Raw genomic sequence first — 20,109 nt, forward strand, 5'->3', positions numbered from 1 at the left:
TGTGGAGATGAAGCACAAAACAAAACCAAGAAAAGAGCGGCAGTTTAAAATAATACCTCCAGCCTAAACTAAAAATGTATAATAAGCTTTGCACAAAATTTCCTTTGAATGCTGAAACTAATGTATTTGTGGTGACACTTCAAGGCACGAGCTGCATGTTCGCTCTGGTTCAGTGTCTTTTCTTTCACCCAGTATTGCTGATCTCCACAAATAGGAAGGACACAAACAAGATTACCTTTCCAAAATGACACGTCTTTCTTTATATAAATCTGGGGGATGGCGGTTGTGAGGACAGCTGCAGAGGCAAACTAACGTTCTGACAAATATGAAAGTTTATTTCGTCACTTTCTGTCCACCCTCTTTAGAAAAACCAGTTCACATGAATGACACTTTCTTTTCTCATATAAAATATCTAAGATCCTATTTAATTTTTAGTTGGTTATATATTCATATAAACATCTTCTCATTCAGGTTAATTTGATCTCCTGAATTCAGTCTATTTTTCCTGCCTTGCTTTTACCTTTGTCCACCATTTAAGAGTAATAATCTAATCCTAAATTCTTACATTTTTGTAACAAAAAAAAAAAAAAAACTCAGCAATTGCTTCAAATTATGCTTTTACTAGGTAATTATATTTCATTTTAATGAGATTCCCTTTTAATGGGAAATGTCGGGTACTAATATAGATCTAAGAAATTAAAAAAACATCAAAAGCCTTTTCCTCTGAGTTCCCTAATCCCTCCATCTGCCCCAAACTGAATGAAAGTGCTTTCAACCAGACAAACACTGGAGGTCAGAGACCACCTGTTCTAAGTTGGCTGAACCAGTGAAGCGATATCCAAGCACACATCTAGCCTGACAGCAAACAAGCCTGACGGGAAAGGTATCACGCTCCCTGGCTGGTCACAGAAGGGGACAGATGACTCATAGCTAATACTGAGGTCATTTAAGGTCACAGAAAAAACTGAAAATAGAAGATTTAGGGGACAGATTTTTTTTTATTCATTCATCTTAGTCATATTTACGGTGGCAAAGGTTTGGGGCCACACCCATCTTCCTTAGGATGGATCCGTTTCCTGGTCAACAGGCAGTGTACAAACTCTCCTATGTCTACAATTTTGAGGAAAAAAAACTGTGTTTGCCTGGTTGAAGTAAATGCACCCTTAGAAAGATCAAGTAAACATTTTAGACAAATAAGTCCCTCTGACCCATGACCGTTGGGAATAAATAGATCTAAACCAAATCCCACTTGACCGATGTATTATAGCAGAAGTAAAGATATTATAAAAAGAAATGTAACAATGAGGATTAATTAATTTTAACAAATGTGGTTTTTGACGCAGTGACTAAAATATAAAACTCAATAGAAATAGATTGGGGCATTTCATAATGAACACTCACACTGTCTTTGCTGTCATCCACTCAATTGCGATCAATAGGTGACCCGGCCTCTTTTATTTCTACAAAGATCTGAAAAGACTTGTGAATAAAAAAACACTTTTGTCCATTTTAATCAATATAGTGCCCAAAGATAATGACGCATTTGTTCATTACAAGAAAGTGGAATTAGAGGTATGATAATAAGAAACATTCTGCATTAAAGCAGAAGTAAGTAACTTTTTCACCTTAATAAATCCTCCTTGTAGTCCCTCCGAGGGTAATACAAGTGTTTATGGGGTGATCGGGGGGGTCTTTCATCCCCCCGCTGTCTCCGGGCAAAAAACAGCACTTGCAACTTTCCTGCCTCTGACCCGGTGGCAGTCGCGCAGCTCTGTTGTCGTTCTCGCGACAACACGTACACTAAAGGTGTGTTCACACTAGGGCTGTAGTCAACCAAGGAAATGAATGGTCGACCAAGACTATGGCACACGTAGCGATTAGTCAACAAAAAACCAACAAAAACGGAGAATGAATGAGCAGGTGCAGAGGAGGACAAGGAGAAAGATATTTCCATGTTCTTGTGCAGAAAAAAGGATTGATTTAACAATCTTAATTTGTTCCCTCTCTGATCTGAGGACAGTGCACTGTGCTGACAGCTGAAGCGCAACACTTTTTTTTTTTGCAGTGCAACACATACTCACACAGCTGTTGCTGGCCATAGAATCATTTTTAGGCATTAAATAAATTATATTGATATTTAATCCTTATCACCTATATAAGTACATTGCATTTTTTTATTTATTTATTTTTTTTAACGGTATTGAAACTGGTATCATTGCTGGTCGACCAATGAAAATCTTGGTCGACCACGACGGCATCGACCAATTAGTCGACTAAACGACCAAAGTTGGCAGCCCTATTTCACAGTGAACGTGACTGTAGCAACTGCAGTCACTTCAATCGCTCGTGATGAGTCGCTTGAACACAGTGGTGCTTTTTGGTCACTTCATCGCTCCAGTGACGTCATTATCAGGGGACGTGTGTGTGTGTGTGTGTGTGTGTCTGCGCAGCATGGTGACAGAGGAGACAACTGGCTGATCACTTCACTTAACATAAACAGCAACATTTTTACAGTATAAATGGTCTACTTAAGATGTTACTCAAGGATGAGTTCACTCAGAATGTAGGCTTATTCAAGATTAACCGCTTTAATTTTGCCCCGGTACGTTTAGGAAGCCTCCCGCAGCCCATCTCTCTGAAGCAGGAGGGAGGAGCTGTTTACGACAGAGGAGGTGTTTACGACAGAGACCTAAACAAAAGGGATCTTTAGGGGGAGCGCTAAGCGAAAGTTACTTAGTTCTGCTTTAGCTATCTATACATGTTACAGTGTTCTTAGTTTTTAGTTTACGGTAAATAAGGGAAGTCATTTAAGGCCAATTACCTGACAACTTAGAGGTACATTGGTAAAAACTGCAAATCTTTACAGCTACTGTTGTAATTTTGGACTCTTGTCAATCATCTAATCAATAACAGGAATAGTCTGTTCAAGGTGTTCGTCCACTATTTTGTCCAACTTCTGCGTCGTATTGTGTCACAAACACGTCAGATCTCAAAGGCGAAACGATTCCCGATTCAACTTGTGACATCAAAAACTGAGAAAATTTGAAACGGAGCACTTTTCTCTGTGTTGTAAGACTTACACAGACCACAAACAAAGAACTGGATGGGTTCTGTGCCGGTGGGCATTCAAGTTTCCTCACATGTGCTCAAAAACACTGCAAAAGTGGATTTTTCACAATATGTTTCCTTTAACATAAACATAAGTGATGCAAGCGTTCCAGTGAGATTGGACAGTTTCTTTAGATTTTATAAACTGGCTTATCATCTGGATTTGCAGCAGAACAATATGTTCTCCATCTACAAAAGTATTTTTTTTTTTTTCATATAACACATTATCAACCAGAGCATGCATATGTTTATGAACAGTACGCGATCCCCACATCTCAGTTCATTGTTATTTTCTGCCATATGGAATGAAGAGGAGTGCAGAGAGGAAAGGGAGGAAAAAAACAAGTAGTAGTGGATGAGTGTGTCCTCAGAGCTCTTATATTCTTTACAGCTTTCATCTCACTGTCCCTCAGAGAGTGCATTATAAAACAATCCAAACACAAGGGGATGTATTATTTTCTCTTTCCTTCAATCTGAAGTATAGACTACAACTCAGGCCACTCATGTATATCACTTTGGCATGCAAGTGGAGGGGAGTATTTTGATGAATGTGTTGTATATTAACACTTTAATGATTGTGCTAATCTTTCTCAGTATGTGGATCTCAAACTATAGGGTGCACTTTGGATGTAGCGTGTTAAATTACAGTCATGTTTGTTTTTTTGTGCCCTCAAAATTTAGAAAAGCACTTCACGTGTGCAAAAAACTCCCAGAAGGAAACATACTCATTTTTCTCCAGCGACAGGATCAGCTGTTCACCTTCTGCTTGTATGAGCAGCTGGAGCGATGCAAGAAAACCCTGGAATGAAACATAACAAAAAAGTTAGATTGAATACCATTGTCTAAGAGAAAAAAGACGTTTTCTCTTATTTTTCACCGCCTATGCATGATACAGACAAAAAAGTAGGTAGAAATGAGGGCATAAATGTATTTTCCTTGTAAACAATCTGCTGCACACGTGCTAGTTTTCCCGTGAATTGGACTATATTGATATCACACACTTGATATGTTGATGGATAAATATCAGGTTAAGCAGGCACGACAGCAACAAACTTCTAATAAAATAACGGCTGCAGTATCAGACCACAGCAAACATATTTTTATTAAAAGCAAAGAAATAAATCAACATAATCTTAAAAATAAAGCACAAAAAAAAGTTAATACCAGAAGGAACACTGTAATGAATGAATGAACAAAAGTAAAGAGTAACTAAACCCCAAGTTTAAAAAAAAAAAAATGGCCTTGATTATGGGCGGGGCTCCTGGTGCAGACTATGCTATAAACTCTCCAAAGAACAATCTATGCTATGCTAACTAGCTACTCAATACTCAATATACATCTCTATTCACAATTCTATCAATTCAGCCTATTTGTCAGATTGCAGTCGACAGTTGCTAGTTTTTATAAAAAGGGGCGGGGCTAACAATGATCTAAGAAGCCACCAAAATGTCACAAACCACAATTCTTAGCCAATAGCAAAATTAAATTGCAATAGTAGAGTTTTAACCCATAGAGAACAGTCACTCTTACATTTTTACAGCAAAATATGCCAAAGAAAGAGTTGTAAGAATCTAAAACATTACTTCATACCAAATACATTTGGAAAAAGTAGTTTTGAGGTTTAGTTATTCTTGTTAGCCTTCCTTAGAAATCTGTCAAATACAGAAATCCCCCCAAACATGGATGTTGGAGACTATTTCTTTAGAAGCCTACAAAAATGCAGGATAAATAGTGTTTTGATCTTCATCAAAGAAACTTATTATGAACAGAGCAAAGCATGATCTGTGCTTTTTAGAGAATGATTTATCACAGTATTATTTGAGGACAAGAATAAAGTGTTTCAAAATTATTCTCACAATAACAAAAAAAAACAACAACAACAATCCAGGAGGTTTCATGAGCACCAGGCATATGCTCAGTGTGATACTGACATGGTTGGGTTGTTATTTCCAATGTAGTAGTTGATCTTTTATGATGACATTTCCTGGGACTGCTGGCTGATGCCCTAAGGCATGTTTGTTTATGTGTGGAGAGTCCCTGTCACATTGTGTGTCCAGCACAGATTGCGAGTAATGACTGTGCTATTCTCTATTCTATGACTTCTTGATGACCTTCTCTCAGAACACAGAGCAGCTATATAAGTGTGTTATTCAAGGAGTTTTTGGAGTCTTATTGTAGTCTCTGATAAGAAAGTCAACAGCTGGCCTTATGGTCACTTTAATTTGGAGAGGGACAGTTTGTAGATAGCCTCCAGTCAAATTGGTGCTTTCTTTTCCACAAAATGCCAACTCTTAGCTGCATCAGCAGATGGGTGACTATTTCTAGAGAGGATGAAAAGTGCATGATTATGTTTATAAAGCCAACATTTTCATTGCCCACATTGGTGTGACATGTTTGCCATGTTGAGAGACTTCTTCAAATGAATGACTTGACTTTGAAATGGAAGTAGAGGGATTGGGAGGTTTGGGGGGGGGGATTTAGCAGATTTTTTAGATGGTGACTTCCTGGACCACTGTGAGAGCTATCAACACCTACGCATTTCCCTCCTCTGGATGAATTTTTCCCAAGTTGTGGTGGAGGGGGATGCCAATTTTTTTGAAAAAATTCAAAATAAATCCAGCTGTAAGTGGGACAAGCTGGTTCTCACTGCCTGTGTACAGTAAACACGAACCAGAAACATTCTTAAAGCTAATTATTTTACTGTATGTGTGCAATCTACATTAAATATTAAAAGTAGGAAACTACAAGGTTTGCAAAATGCTACGACATGGCTTCAAGCTGCCACATGTCCTCAAAGAGTCAGGTTTTTTCTGACAAGTAAAACTGTTCAAAGGCTAAATACCAAAAAAAAAAGGAGATAGTATGCTTTACCAAGAGGACAAGAGCACATTCATAAACAAGGGAGAGAGCGCATAAGAAGAGAAAAACTCAATAAAGAAATTGACCCTGTAAAATGCTGATTAAAAAGACACATTGGATTGAAGTCGACTAAACACTGATGCAGCAGAAGAGGCAAGAAATACACAATCACATGCCCTCGGAAATGTCACATGGTTGTCAGCAGTAGCCTAAAGCTGCTAAATAGTCCTTAGTGTATTTACCCTGTCTGTGAGATGTGAGCTCAGAGGTCTGCGTTCCTTGCCCTTCAGCACCAGTGGAATGGTGGTCTCATGTAGTTCAGACATGGGAGATACCCTGCGATCTTCAGCTCGGTCTGGTAAAGTTCCTGTAAGGACATCAGAACAGTATACAGAAACTTTAGATTGTTTTCAATGTCATAAATGTTTCTCGTTGAAGGTCTCATGACTCATTTTATACAGAAATGTATGCTTCTTCCCACGTCAACTTATTAACTCATCATTTTGTTTATGGACTAAGCATCTTATCACCCATTGATGCAATGTTTAAAGACACACTCTCGAGACCATATTTGAAAGGTTTTGGTTTTGTCTCGGATTTGAAAGCATCTTTACTCGGTCTTGTCTCGGACTGCCCGAACTCGGGAATTTTTTGTCAAGACCGGTCAGGACCAGCACTGATTTCTGCTATTCTTCAACTTTACTAATGTGATAATGAGGAGAAGAACTTGGTAAGATGATAAATATCTTTGATTCATGCATTACCCTTTTTTTGTCTGTCAACTGTATTTTAAAGAAACTAAAGGGAGAAAGTTATTTAACTGCTCAAACTTGTCATGGTTTTTGAAATAGATTTTGATGGTCTTGTCTTGGTCTCGGGTTGTCTCGGTCTTGGTCTTGACTCGGTCTCGACTCTCACAAGTCTTGGTCATGTCTTGGTCTCAGTGCATTCTGGTCCCGGGCTATTTTTTCTTGGTCTCGGATAATGTGGTCTTCAGCACAACCCTATTGTATGTGCTGAGTCCGTGCTAAACAAATAGAGAGTATCAAATGTAGGAGATTTCAAATTTCATTGTACCCTTCCCAAGTCTTGCACTCAAATTTATCCAAAATGAAAAGACGGTATCAACTAAGGGTGTTGAAAAAAATCGATTCGCCGATATATCACGATATTACGTCATGCAATTCTCGGATCAATTCTCCATGCATCCATATTGATTTTTATTTTTATTTAAAAAAAATAATAAAAATAAAAATAATATGCATATTTTTAATTTTAATTTTAATTATTTTTTACCTTTATTTAACCAGGAAAATCTTTTCCACTGCAGGAGACATTGTAACTGCACAAAAATTAGTGCGCTGAAACCTGGACATGTTGACTAGCTTGTGTTTTTTCAATAAAATCTAAAAAGAAAGTACTAATGTCCTGCATTTACTTGTTGCTCTTGGAATATACCTCAGTTAAGTTGCACTAAAGCCATGTTACACTAAAGTCAAAGTTGGTTTTAAAGCCACAGGCAGATTGTATGTTATTTTTTTATTTTAAGTTGTTGGCACATGGCATGTTAAAGCCAATGTTTTGAGTGTAAGATATGCCAATAAAATATATTTCATACATAATGTTCTTATGATTAGTTGTTTCTTAAGTCATATATATATATATATATATAAATATATATATTTATATAAAACTGCAATAATCGCCTTATACCTTATTATCAGGATATATCATATCGTGACCTATATATCGGGATACAAATCGTATCACCCCTAGTATCAACAATAGCAAAATTGAGCAATTTGCCATCTTTCTAAAGGGACACTTTTAGCTTGCCTATATTATAAGCAAAACAGACTTCCCACTTAATTAAGTGAGCTTCTCTCAGATTGGAAACATATTTTAAGCGTATTACTGAATTAATTCCTTCCCCTGATATATAAACACTGATTCATTAACACACATTAGACTACAATAGACAATTTCTTAACAATTTTGTTGTCACTTAAAATATTAATTTCAATGTTTCACTTGTTTGTCTGTTATGTGAAAGCCTCGGAAACAAGATAGTACATTTACAGGGTGTATTTCATCAACTTATCAATGGAGTCAAGGGAAAAGCAAACACGGTGAATCACATTTTTGTTTACACCCCTAAATTGAGAAACACGAATTGCCATCATGGTGCATGATAGGAAGAAGACGGGTGAGGTTTTCTTTTCCCCACAGATATCTTGTAATCTGAAGATATCAAAACGATCCACTGATAAATGTCCTCTCATTCATTTGTTGAATGGACGCTAGTTATAGCATATCCAGAAAAACATCAATAATATAGGAAAACTGATACGCTCCGAAGGCAACACTCAGCTCCATTAAAGATTATTGACAATGGTAGCGAGACAATGTTATAACCCACTGCCTTTTTCAGGGAGTGTATGTGCTTTTCCCTGAAGAGCCATAGCAACAAGACTATAGCCACAGACTGAACATCAATAATGGATGTTCTCAGAATCTATATGAGTTATTTGGAATTTTTTCAAGGGGGAGGAAATAAAAAAACAACAGGGAAAGAAAAATTGTCGTTCTGTATCTTTACATTTTCTTTGTATCTAATTTTCTCTCTTTCTGTTTAGGTCTGATATAGAAAATTCTGAGCGCTGATTTCAACCTTTTTAAAGAGTTTATGATAGATTTTTGCCCAATTAAAATGAGCAATAAACAGAATGATGCATACATATATGGATAAGATGAGGCATAGAAAACCACATTAGTGCTTGGAGTTGAATGTGAGATTCCCCTTGTGTGTTTCCCATCCCAGCTCTCCATCCACTGCTGCCTCAGACTGTCTGTCCCTAATGCTCCCGCAGCCTTCCTGAGCATGTCTGCACTGTAGAAGGCCCTGCGTGTTTCCCTGAGAACCACAATGAATGCTAGAAACCCAGAGATAGAGCAGGGGCAAAGAGGTGGGGGTTGTTTGAGTTTCCAAGCTCTTATGTTGAATAACGAAAGACAGTCGTCGTTGTTTACTGTAGTAGCTAGGCGTGGTCAATACTGCTTCCAGACACAATAAAGCATATGTCTTTCCAGATGGACAAAAAACAATATATTTGATAACTGGTATGTCTTATTTTTGTATTCAAATGTGTGAGAATGTGTGTACATTTGAATTGATTTCTGTATCATGTTTAAAGCTTCTTGACGAAAACAAATAGCTCCGACTTCTAGAGCCCCTTTTGGGGATTCGTTACGTCGTAGCCTCAGTGTGGACTGAACTCTCCATTTATCCACCGAACATAACAAGATAACAAGGACAACTCCTACGTTTAATAGGACATTTAGAACTGTGCTGGTGGCAATTTGTAAGTTTTAGCAGCAGACAAAAAAACAATCATGGACAGACAAAGCAGCATGACTGAGACCACAGTTCTGTGGTAAAAAGACCATTAAATAAAATGCCAAGCAAACGTCTAGTTAATAAAAAACTGCAACATTTTCACTATAGGGTTCTTTACAAATCATTTTAGATGTGTCAAAATGAGTTTGTTTTTGTTAAACAAAAACTATTCACAGAGCAGAACAGAAGCCAGAATCAAGACGGAACAAAACACTTTGTCCAAAGGCATTGTATTCAGAATCAGAATCAGAATTCCTTTATTAATCCCAGGGGGGAAATTGCTACATTAATACAGCCACTTAAGAGAAAAAAAAAAACACAAATAAAAGAATAAAACGTTTAACAAAGACGAAAAAAAAAAAACGTTAAATAAGTGTATAATTAAAAAGTAGATTGTTAAAAATAAGGATCAGATACACACACATTACAGTAGTAAAAATAAACTAAGATAGATAATACTAATAATAATACAAATATACAAATTATATACAAATATGATAGAGATATTTACAACAATCAAGCTGTGAGGTTGATCGTCACAGACAGGAATGATTTTCTGTGGCGTTCTGTGGAGCACCGTGGTGGGATCAGCCTCGTGCTGAAGGTGCTTCTGTGACTGACGAGCACATCATAGAGTAGGTGGGACTCATTGACCAAGATGGCCTTCACTTTGGACAGGGTTGTCCTCTCTGTCACCACTGTCAGAGAGTCCAGTTTAATCCCCACAACGCCACTGGCCCTGTCTGTTGAGCCTGTTGGCATCTGCGACCCTCAGTCTGCTGCCCCAGCAAACAACAGCGTAGAGGATCGCACTCGCCACCACAGACTCATAAAACATCCTCAGCATTTTTCTGCAGATGCTGAAGGACCTCAGCCGCCTTTGGCCCTTCCTGTAGAGGGAGTCAGTGTTCCTCCCCCAGTCCAGTTTATTGTCAATCACTACTCCCAGGTATTTGTACTCCTCCACAATGTCCACACTGACCCCCTGGATGGAGACAGGAATGACTGGCCTCTTGGTTCTCCTCCAGTCCAGAACTAAGTACAAAAGTGTTTATAGTTCTTCTGAGAACCCACAACTTTACTTTATTCATTCATTTATTTTTGCGTTTGTCGTGAAAGAGGGAGAGATGAAGAGTACAAGTGGGTGTATGAATAAAGACAATGACCTTAAGGCTCATCTGAAGGATAAGAATGAAGTATTTTTAATGTCTGCCAGATACTGCCCAATATTGGATGATTTATGTTGTGTTTTTTCTGGTCTAACACATTATTTTCAAAAGATGTCATTGAATTTAGCAATGCTCCCTCACCGCCACATATTTATCGTTTAAACCTGATGTGTTGTCAAGTCAAGGACAAGTGTGCCGCACAGGGTCCAGAGGGACTTTTTTGAAAATAAAGAGAAGGAATGTGATTCATAAAAGCTAAAAGCTTTGATTTTGCACGGTTTTAGTTACCCAAAGTGCTTCATAACTGAACAAAACAAAGTTTACACTCCACTAGTGAAGGTTCGTCTAGTTGAGTTGTACAACCTGGGTTCTTCAACGGGTACTATGGTTTCCTCCATGTTTGACATGTATCATACATGAGAAATAACCAAGTGCCTTCGATTATACTAATTTCATTATTGTCCATTTCAGAGTACCCGTTTCCATATTATTTGTGTTTTATTGGCTTCCCAATAAAACTATTTGATGTAATTACTGACTAAATGTCCCCAAATCCTTGCCCAATAGGTCATAATTCAACATGTTTGAGAAGCAAATGTTTTAATCAGACAAATCCGTAGTGTAAGCCTTATAGATCATTACATTGAAGATCCTTTGCTCAATAGAAAAGATGTAAAAGACTCAAATTGCTGCTTGAAGTTTTGTTTTTATCTCAACTGTAAACACTCATTGACATTGTTAGAGAAGTTTTGCACATTGCATTATGGGACTTGGAGTCCCCTACACGGATCATCAAAATGTGACGCCTCATTGTATTATTTGGTGTCTCTTAAGTTGCAACATTTTGCACAAAGTGCCACAAATCTTGCAAGTCTTCCAAACACAATCTTTAAAAGGGAAATTATCATGAAAATACATGATATTCTCCCAAAACATGGAGGTGAGGGTATATGTGTCAAAACTATTTCAGTTTAAAAAAAGATATTAGTATGATTTCCATCTGTTTTCCTTGATCACAAAAAACTGGGAACCCTTACAGTATAATCCTGTGTGAGTGTCTAAGTATCATTCAGCAAGACAAAACAAATTCAGATGCCCTCAATTCAATATTTGTATTAGCATCTGAGTGTGTCTGGCTGCTAATGTGGCAGATATTGTAAAGCACTTTGGAATAGCATAAAAGGTGAGAAATACAATTGATAAATAAAGCCTATTTACTGATTTTACCATTAGTTGGAAAGAAACGCTTCTGACCGTAAAAAAAAAGAAAAAAAAAAAACACGGAGGCTTCTGCGCACACACAAACAACACATGCGCTACAGAGTTCTAGAGTAACAATTACAAATCAAACATAATGTAAATCAAGCAGCAGTAATTACCTTTCAAGCAGAAAAGTCACCAATTCCATCTTCTACTCCTTCAGACCATACACTGTAAAAAAAAAGACGGCGCTCCTGCCCGGGCAAGGGGCGGGGCCTGTGAGCAACAGCTGTCAAACAGTCCATCAAACACAATCCTGGCTCTGATTGGTTCTTTTTGCTCGGTCACGGTGCTTTCTGACAATCCGCCAAAGGCTGCGGCAGGAGGGACTCAATGAGCCTGTTTTGTAAAGCTGTCCTTACATAGTGACAACTTTAGCAAATATGACAAAAAGTTACTTTTATCAGAGTTGCAGACTGCACCTTTAATGAATGGAATTCTTGGTTTCCAAGAACACTGACTTTTTTAATATTACTGGATCTTCAGTGTGTGCTTTTCATGTTGACTTTGTACAACCCACGTCAATAAGTATTATCTGTCATAGCTTCAGTTGTCAAAAAAAAAAGAAGCATTCAATTCCAAACTGTGTAAAAATGTGACAGTCATCATCACTCTTTTAGGCTTGATCCTCTTTGGGAACATTTTAAGTAAAACTGGGTTAATCCCTCATGTTTTTGTGAGAGTGTCATCATTACTCAGCCAAACACAGTTGTACTCCAATATTATCCACAAAGAGAGGATCAGCTGAGAGTCATTCATCAAAAAAAAAAAAAAAACTTAAAGCTAAGAAGCTGTTTCTCTTTATTTTCAATGTCGCTCCAAAAAAAGTAACTGGTTTGATGAGCTCAAACAAACATTATTTCCTCAAACACTTCTGTGCTTCCTCGAGGATAAACTTGAAAGCTGATAATCTGTGGCCACCTCTGATAAAAGGGAAAGCACAGATAAAAACAGAAACTAATAAAGTGAGCTCCAGCTTTTTCATCTAAACCCCATTACACATTTAGTAATGCACCAGTTGAACCAAGAAAATACACTATTCATAATTCTGATGATGAAAATATAAACAGCACATAGTTACAGTATGTTTAGGGGTTTATAGATTGGATACCCTTCAGGCCTAGAGAAAAATGTTACACCGCTGCTTCTTCCCTGCATCTCTCTCTCTCTCTTAAGCCGAATAAGATTATAAACACTGTAAGCAAGGTCACAACTCACGGATGAAGGACGTGTATTAATTTTGTAAAAATAGTGTTCACGGATTACTAGGAAGAGCTGAGGCATATTGGGGCTTGTAAATGTTGACCCTAAAGCAACTTTTGACATTCAAAACATTGTTTAAAGAGAGTGAAATAATATTACACATCAATATTTGACACTACCCGATGCAGCAAAAAAATGCTCTTCTGAAGCTCCCTCTGTTAATGCTCTAAAAGTGTGATTAATGAGCAGAATAGCCTTACTGAGAAACCTCAATTTTCTTTTTTCTTCTTCATCTATAGAGGCAATGATGACACAAAACAAAACTACAAAGAAAATTGTTCTTTGCCAGAGAGCTGACGAACAACACACATTGGAAGTGAGTTCATCCCTTTGTCACTGCATTCAATAAAAATCTGGAACTAATCCAGACCCATTTCTGGGAGTGCCTGCGGTATTGATCATTCACATTGATCATAAAATGGCAGAATATTAAGCCGAGTGTGAGTCATGACAGGTGTTAATATCAATGTGAGTAGCTTTTTGTAAAGTCCGTTCATAGAAAATCTTCCAGGGAAGAAAGCAGTTGAATTGCTTCTACCATATTCGATTCTGTCTCTACTTGGGTTGGTTTTTCAGTATCTACCCAATTACAGGTTCTATAGGAAAATTGGCCCTGACCTAAATCTGGCAAATGTTGCCCCACCCACCTAGTCCCTGACAAAGAGAATGGTGAATGAGGTTGCTTTGAAACAGCGTTCCTTGCTATTTAAATGGAGCTGTTCCTTGAGGTAACAACTGCATATACTCCTATAAAATCAATATGTGAAACCTGTGAAGTTACTCTGCTATTCATTTAATTAGCTGTGAGCGAGAGAAGTACCGTAGTAAGACATATTGCTAATCTTTAGTAGCGTCTTCTAAGATTATATTACATGTTATTACAGCAAGTCTTGTCACAGTATGGAACACAGTACGAGGCTTCAGGTTCCTTTCATAACAAACACGTCTCTCTTCAGCACATCAAAGAGCAAATTTTACAGTCCTGCTAGTTAAAAGGATTCTCATGGATCTTTTTTTTTTTAAAGAAAAAAAAACATGAATAAAGCCCTGCTGCTGACACAGTTCTTCAATATCTTGCTTCTCAACTAATAAAGACTGAAAGGCAGTAATGGCATTGTTTAGAAGAGGGAAATGGAGCATCCTGAAATCTTTGCTAGAGATGAATTAAGGCTTGATGGAATATGCAACATCAAAGCAAAACCTTTTAACAGAAAAGACACACACAGAGAACATTGTGCAGGTATTATTTTCTGCTTGGTTGGTCATTTCACTGATGTATTTGTCATTGCTGTGTTTAATCGTCACCTAGAACTTGATAAACTATCCTTCTGTTATTACTGCTTTGCTTTGTCCAGCAGTAAGATGGAAATTGCATCTCTATTGAGACATTCATGACGTGAGCTGCAATGTTAATGTTCAATGATGAAAGACTGTTTCTGTGTTTCAGAAAATGTCCTTTAATGTCTATTTTAGTATTTATGAAACAGCGTCCCTGACAAATTCTGAATTTGATAGAAAATACAACCGTCACATTTACATGGCACAGTGATAGTGGTATGTACTAAGTCTTGCCTCACAGCAATAAGGCCGTGGGTACTGGTTTGATTAACAGGTATGGCACCCGACACGTTTCTTTGGAACAGTTGCATATTCAACCAGTGGTTGCGTCACTGTTTTTTTATCAGGTGCCTTGATTTCTTTTCACAGTTCAAACACATGTTTGGTTAATTGGAGAAGACAGAAGATATATTAATTCATCACTTGGGGTGTAAACCAACAGTTTCATTACGATATAATTTCACATCGATTCTTTTGACAACAGATATTTGCCAATATCACTAAGTCTGCCACGAGTCGACTTGGATCGATTCAGGGGCCTTCAATTGATTCAAGACAATATCTATACACATTTAACACAATTAACTACATTTCTAAAAAAAAAAAAAAATACCAAGCAATTCTGATAATTTGACAATTTTATGGCTGAAACGCTTCAGACGCTTCATATGATAAAATGTGTATCTGCATGGAAAATCATCAGGATTAATTTCCTAAGTAATTATACAATGTCTATCCCATTTACAAATATAAATACCTACATACAATATGTATACATACAATATAGTAAAAAAATAGGCTATACAATAGTTGCAAAAAGAACAATTTGCCAAGTTTTTAGTAAGTTTCGAACTTGTCAACCAGCGCCGATTGATGAATGATGCACCTGTGGATAAATGCTCCTATCCAAGCTGTGAATTACATTGAGGTCAATTTAAGTCTTTCATTAGCCCTGAAAGCGGCAATAAACAGGTTATTGAATATTCCCCCAGTCTATCCTTCACCGGCTGATCCGTTGAAAAAGACAAAAGTGTTTATCATTTCACGCACAGGCCAAATATTTTGAGCTTCTTATTTAGAGAAAGAGAGAAAAAGAGAAAGACCTTAGACAGGGGTTTAGCCTCACCTTCCACCAGTGAGGATACCCTGGAGTATTCATTGCTCAAGTTGAAAAGGTGTTAATCCTGCATGTGAAAGCTGACAGAGCCGTTCCAAAAAGGTTACCTCATCATTGAGCTGCTTTTGCAATCACTGGCTTTCGAAGGAATAACAGTAACATAAGACTTCCCAAAGTGGGTCAACATGACTCCCTCCTGTGCCCCATTCCCATCCTGTGGGAGCAACAATAGGGAAGCCAAGATTAGGTCATTATACCCAGAGTTAGCAAGATTTAGGGATTTGTGGAAACTAATTCCAAAAGTCAACTCTACCAATAATTATTCGCAGAAAAGTTGGTACACGATTTTTAAAGGGATCCTCCACTCTTTTCACAAATGTGGCCTAAAACCTTGGAAATGTCCTTATTAGAAGATCTATGCATAACAAAACGCATTATTTTGCACCATATTTGTTTTATTAACTTTTAAAAAGGGGACGACTTTACCTTTTTTAAGGAAAAACTTGGATAACCATCAAAATGTCCATGAGTCCAAAAGGTTTTTAGCTGCATCTAACAACTGAAAAAAAAAAAAAAAAAAACGTTTACAACTTCAAATATTATTTTTTAGATTGAGCCTGGAATGAGAACGGTACAGTGTTACTTCTCATTTTACTCTTATATAAGCTGCACAAACAGTGGCTACCAACTGTTTTTAGTTTTCAATTTAAAATGACCCATAGCTGCAGAATAGAGCACATATCACAAAATGTGAACACGCTTTGATCAAACACGGGCAAACAAACCTGATAAGACATGCAGTCTCCATGTGACTGGAACTGAGCCAAAGGGCTCAAAATATAAATTTGTTTTTCTGGAAATGGGGGAAACACTCAGACTCTAGAGCTCAATTCACAACAGCACTGACAGAAGATGTGTTATTTCCCATGTTTCAAATATTTGGATTCATCCTCACTTTGAGCTGTGCGTTTTCTGCACTGTACATTTAAAACGGTAAATATTTTTCATTTAAATCGTATTAACAATGGCTGCTTGTCTCGCAGGTAAACCGAGGTATTTGTCTAGTTTTAGACCCGTTTGTCCTAATTCTTCACTTGTGACTTTTTAGATGCTGAAGCTCATAAACTTGACAAAGTTAACGCCTAATGGCGGACGATATGTAGTAAATTAAAAAAAGCTGTGCAAGGTGTGAATCATGAATTGCTAACTGTGATAGGTGCATTCCCACACATTGTGATTGAGTGTCTAGAAAATGTGACAAACCATATTCTGCCCATAAACCCTTTAAAAATATACGTGTAACGATTTGGCTATTTATTGTATTATCCTGTGATTGAAATTGCATGCAGTGTCATCTGAAGTGAAGTGTGCTTTTAATTTGTTGTGATGAACAAATGGTTCAGATGATTATGGCTGTTTTGGAAAATCATCTGAAGCATGTAAAATGTAAAATTGTTGACTCTATTAACCCTATTACTTAGCATATTTTGTATGATGAGTTAAATAGCTAGTAAAATCATTTAAATATGGAAAGATAGTGAAATAAAACTGAAGTGTAAAGTGATGTGTCACAGAAGTAGAAACGGGTACACCTAGAAACAGAATTTGGGACATTTTTAGAGGTCGACCGATATGGGATTTTCAAAGGCCGATGCAGATACCGATTTTTTTTTATTTTTAATTCAGCCGATGGCTGATATCTAAAGCCGATTTTGGAGGCCGATATTTGAGGCCGACGTGTTTTTTTAACACTCATATGATATAAATGCAGGGTCCTTCCTTCAGTCAAGTGGTGGCTGCAGCTGCCCACATGGTGCCTGATCAAATATCCTTATCCTATTAAGGATATAATGGGATATGGATATTTGATCAGGCACTATTATATTATATCCTTATCCTTTTATATCAGCTTTTTATTTGTCCTACCTCTCCCATGCACATGGTATTATTATTATTACTTTTTTTTTTGTTGCTGTTGTATATTCATACACCCAAATGGATGTTTTTTATGTTCTTTCTTTATTCCTTTAATGGCTGCTCTAAAGTGCTAAATTAATTTTTTTTAAAAAAAATTTAAAAATCAGCGACGGCCGATCTTGGAAAAAAAGTCCATATATCGGCCCGATATGTCGGCCAACCAATATATCGGTCGACCTTTTGAAGCAGAAAATCTGAGACCAAATGTATCTATTTGAAGTTTGAGAGCAGGCAACTATAGTCTTAAAATATCAAAATATCAAAAACACCCAAAAATCATTAATGCAATTTAAGCAAGGAGAGTCCAGGGTTAGAACTCTGCCAAATTCAAGGGATCAGGCGGCCCTTACTGCTCCAGGCAAAGCAAAACCAACCTCGACCTTGCAGGTCTCTCAAATCAAAATGTATTTACGTTGTAGAAATATTCTCTCGGAAGATCTCCCATTCCTTCCATCAAAGGCAGTATGAATTTGAGGCTGACTGCTAGAGACTAAGGCTGGACCCAGTTGTCAACGTCTCAATAAAAATCCACTGACACTGAGGATTGGTGACCCTTTGTGCAGTAGAATTATTGATATAGAACGACCAGGTGGTGCTGCCTGCTGGGCAACTGTGTGAGGCTTAAATACGAATGATGTCCTGGCATCATTTCACTCTTATTGTTTTGTTTTTACCCACAGCCCAGTGAAACCTAATATTTCTTGAAAAATGTGATCCCCTTGGGGGGGAAAAAAACAAAACTGCCTTTCTCAAGACTTTATCGTCATCATCATAATCATCATCAGTTTCTTCATGTGCACTAAATTTATTCCTTTCTTCTTCTGCTTCATCTCCAGCAACTTGCTTATTATGAAAGGACAAACTGAAAATGATATGTTTGCATAGCCATTTGTCTTCATTTTTCTTTCTCCCATAAATATCAACAACCTGATGCTCCGAGAAAAGCTGTAACAGGAGACTTCATGTTTCTCTCAGATGCTACATCGATTTAACACTCCATTCTCCATCTCTTTGCTCAGCTATAAAGAAAACTATATTTTTCTCCTCACAACAGGAGAAACAAATAACATTCAAAGTGCTTGGAAAAAGTGACACGGTGGATCACTGTGTAAAGGTATATGTTGCATCTGGTTCCATGGCTTTTTATAGTATTCTCATTGCTGATGCAAGATGTGGCAGGTGTGACAGCTGCCTGTCCTGGCCCTCTGTGTGGTGGACTGATGCCTTGTTGAGCTGTCACCAGATTATTCATAGTTGCAAATAAAACATACTTTTCCCTTGCCTGTATATACAATATACACACTATATATAAACTAGGCAGTGGCTGTCCGTGCTGTTGCCGTATCAATATACCAACATTAGGGTTGGGCATCATTTGGATTTTAACGATTCTGATGCCAATTTCGATTCTTGTTCTAAACGATTCTCGATTCCGATTCTTTGAGTTGTGCAGGTCAACAGGTCACAGATTTCACAAGATCATTTTTTAGTTTGAAAAAGCCTTTACACAGGCCATTTTCAATAATTCACTTAGTTGATACAGTTTAATTTGGTTGCTGTACTGTAACTAGGGTATTCAATTACAAAGGATTCCAGCTGTAACTGTAAAAGTGAAACTTGCTGAAATAAAACTACAAACAAGTTGGCAGCAGTCTAAGAAACTAAGAGCTACAGGTAGATGTGAAACTAAAAACCAACTCAAACCCTGGAGCAGTCATGTGACAAATCAATCAACAGTTCTTGTTGAGAAAGATTATTATTATTCTGGATACAGTGGAAACAGAAACTATAAAAAATAGTTATATTGTGAACCTATTCATATTGTAGGGAACATATTATATACAAATATGCAATTGGAGTCTAAAGCCACAAAAAAACCCCACTTTAAAAAGAAAATAGACCTCTTTACAGTTATGTGGGTCATTCTGCGCTTGCGCGACACACACACGCACACACACTGCAGTCACGTTCTGAACGCATCTTATACAAACCCTGCGTAAAAAAACAGAGCAAGCCGCGGAAACAACTAGTGCGGGCATTTAGGAATCGAAAAAAATAATCAAAATGCAAACATCTTTGTAACGGTTCTGGAACCGGAAGTACGGAACCGGTTCCTATTTGGTTGGTGCCCAACCCTAACCAACATTCTATCCGTACGCACGAACGCTTCTGAACAAACGTAACATGGTCATTTGGCTAACTTTTACTTTATCTGGAGTGTTTCAGCATGCTTTTATTCTCTCCTTGTGTGTGTGTGTGTGTGTGTGTGTGTGTGTGTGTGTGTGTGTGTGTGTGTGTGTGTGTGTGTGTGTGTGTGTGTGTGTGTGTGTGTCTCAGATACATCAGCACTCAGCCGGCAGAGATATTTTACCTTTTAAACCTCAATGTACTGTTTATAAGCTTTTCCCACTGTAAATGCATACGAGCCGGCACCCCTCTCCAAACTTCCATTTATTACCGGTATTTTATTTTTGTTTAAACAATCAGAAATCTTATTTTATATATAAACGAATATATAAATGAAAACAAATATTCAGCAGATGTATTACTTCTGCTGTCACTTGCTCCCGGACCATGACGCCTCCGTCCTGTTATTAAAGTTGTGAGTATCCACACATAAA

General features: G+C 37.5%; 1 protein-coding gene across 2 annotated transcripts in view; it reads right to left on the reverse strand.

The window, feature by feature from the left end:
* adam12b (ADAM metallopeptidase domain 12b) overlaps window positions 1-20,109 on the reverse strand; it is a 117,884-nt gene that overhangs the window by 89,507 nt on the left and 8,268 nt on the right. For both annotated transcript variants that reach the window (XM_028468579.1, XM_028468578.1), the window contains exons 2-3: window positions 6,210-6,334; window positions 3,834-3,907 (exon numbers count right to left, since the gene is read on the reverse strand). In XM_028468579.1, coding sequence (XP_028324380.1) covers window positions 3,834-3,907; window positions 6,210-6,334 — 199 coding nt within the window. The remainder of the gene's footprint in view (window positions 1-3,833; window positions 3,908-6,209; window positions 6,335-20,109) is intronic.

This window comes from Gouania willdenowi, chromosome 15 (assembly GCF_900634775.1).
Source record: "Gouania willdenowi chromosome 15, fGouWil2.1, whole genome shotgun sequence".
Taxonomy (NCBI): Eukaryota; Metazoa; Chordata; class Actinopteri; order Blenniiformes; family Gobiesocidae; genus Gouania; species Gouania willdenowi.